This window comes from Hoplias malabaricus, chromosome 6 (assembly GCF_029633855.1).
Source record: "Hoplias malabaricus isolate fHopMal1 chromosome 6, fHopMal1.hap1, whole genome shotgun sequence".
In the NCBI taxonomy this organism is placed as follows: domain Eukaryota; kingdom Metazoa; phylum Chordata; class Actinopteri; order Characiformes; family Erythrinidae; genus Hoplias; species Hoplias malabaricus.
The window spans coordinates 13,224,369-13,226,176 of NC_089805.1; the positions used below are offsets into that span (position 1 = coordinate 13,224,369).

The window sequence follows — 1,808 nt, forward strand, 5'->3', positions numbered from 1 at the left end:
CTCGTCCTGTGTGTGATGAGAGGGTATGGTTGTTGTGTGACTGTAGTGACGAGTTTCACAGTCCGTTCGGACCCACAGAGCTCATTGAGACCCAGCTGTTGGACTGATACACTGACTGTTAGGGAGCGTCACACAGAGACTTTTAATTTGAAACCACAGCTGTGTGCTAGTGATGTGAGGAAGCAGAAAGAGGAAGTAAAGTGTTTACACTGTTATTTTGTTTTGTTTTCGAGGTGTGTGTGTGTTATACATTTTAATGAAGTGTCTTTTTATATTTCTTACATGTGAAACACTCATTCCCTCACACACTCACCCATACACACTCACTCAGTCACACACATTCACTCACTCACTTACACACTTATTCACCCATACTCGCTCACTCACACACTCACCCATACACACTCAATCATACACTCATTCAATCACTCACACACATTCACTCACTCACTCACACACTCACACACTCATTCACCCATACACACTTGCTCACACACTCACCCATACACATTTGCTTACCCATACTCACTCATTTACACATACACACACACACCCACTCAATCACTCACTCGCTCATCCATACACACTTGCTCACCCATACTCACTCATTTACCCATACACACACACTCACCCCACTCAATCACTCACTCGCTCATCCATACTCATGCACTCAGTCATTCCCCTGTACACAATCACTCATACTCGCCTACTCACACACTCACTCACTCATACTCACCTATTCACACACACACTCACAATACTCACCTACTCACACACTCACTCATGCATACTACCTTTCATTTTCTCTCTCTCTCTCTATGACACTTATCTCTGATCTGGAGGCCCCACTCCGGTCTGATCTGGGGATGTTTGGTCATCTGTAACTGGACACTCGTTACAGATCCACTCATCACTGCAGAGTGAATGAAACCTTTTGTTTCCTGAGGTTGTGTTTTTTGTTGAAGCACCGTTTTGAAGTTCTGTTCCTACACAACACACTGAAACCCTGGTCTGACTGTTTTTCTGTTTATATATCTGTAGGCAAATATCCGGCAGCGCTGATGTGATTGACGTGGTTGTGTGTCAGGTTGGTGTTGTTTATCATGGGTGGGTGGGTGGCGCTGAGGTGGGGGGTTATTTGGACAGAACAATAGTCTGGAGCGTGTGGCCGAGTGGAGGATTAAATTAGCAGCAGTTGTTTATTGTCTCTCTCTCTGGTCCATCTGCGTGGTTCTGAAGATCCGCTCGGCAAACACTTTTCTCAGAAACTCCTCCCTGAGCAGGAGTGTGTCCTCCTGCCGCTCAGACGCACAGAACCACTGAACTGTGCTCTGAAATCTGGAAGCTGGAGTCATTTGTACAGGGTGCTGTAGGAGGCGCTGTTAGTTCCTGATTTGTGTGGATCAATCTGTATCGGCTACATTTTAGAATGTGCTGGACCTTATGGGAGGAGTCAGGGGGCGAGTCCTGAGTCGGGAACTTGTCTGATTGGCTTTGCTGCCTCATTAAGAAAATTGGAAGGCAAGGTTAAGACACCTTGCTGTTTAAGGACTAAGTCTTCTCCACCGTCTACTGTCCTCACTTTCTGTGAGGAGCTTTTAGAGGAGGACATCTGGTTCCATTCACCTCCACTGTCTCATACTCTGACCCTGGGAACTTCTCTGCAAGCTGAACTCTCTGGGTCTCTGTGTTAAAGCTTAGCCCGAGGATTAAGAGATGGATATAAATGGATTTCCCCTCATTAACCTGTTGAGAGCATGAGCTGAGTGGCTTCATTCATAAACACAGTGTGTTGCTATTCTTCAGAA

At 46.0% G+C, this 1,808-nt stretch overlaps 1 protein-coding gene across 1 annotated transcript in view; it reads left to right on the plus strand.

Annotated features, from left to right (window-relative positions):
- Positions 1-1,808, plus strand: part of arid1ab (AT-rich interactive domain 1Ab) — a 44,334-nt gene that overhangs the window by 19,963 nt on the left and 22,563 nt on the right. Inside the window, exon 2 of the mRNA XM_066675465.1 lies at positions 1,088-1,107. Coding sequence (XP_066531562.1) covers positions 1,088-1,107 — 20 coding nt within the window. The remainder of the gene's footprint in view (positions 1-1,087; positions 1,108-1,808) is intronic.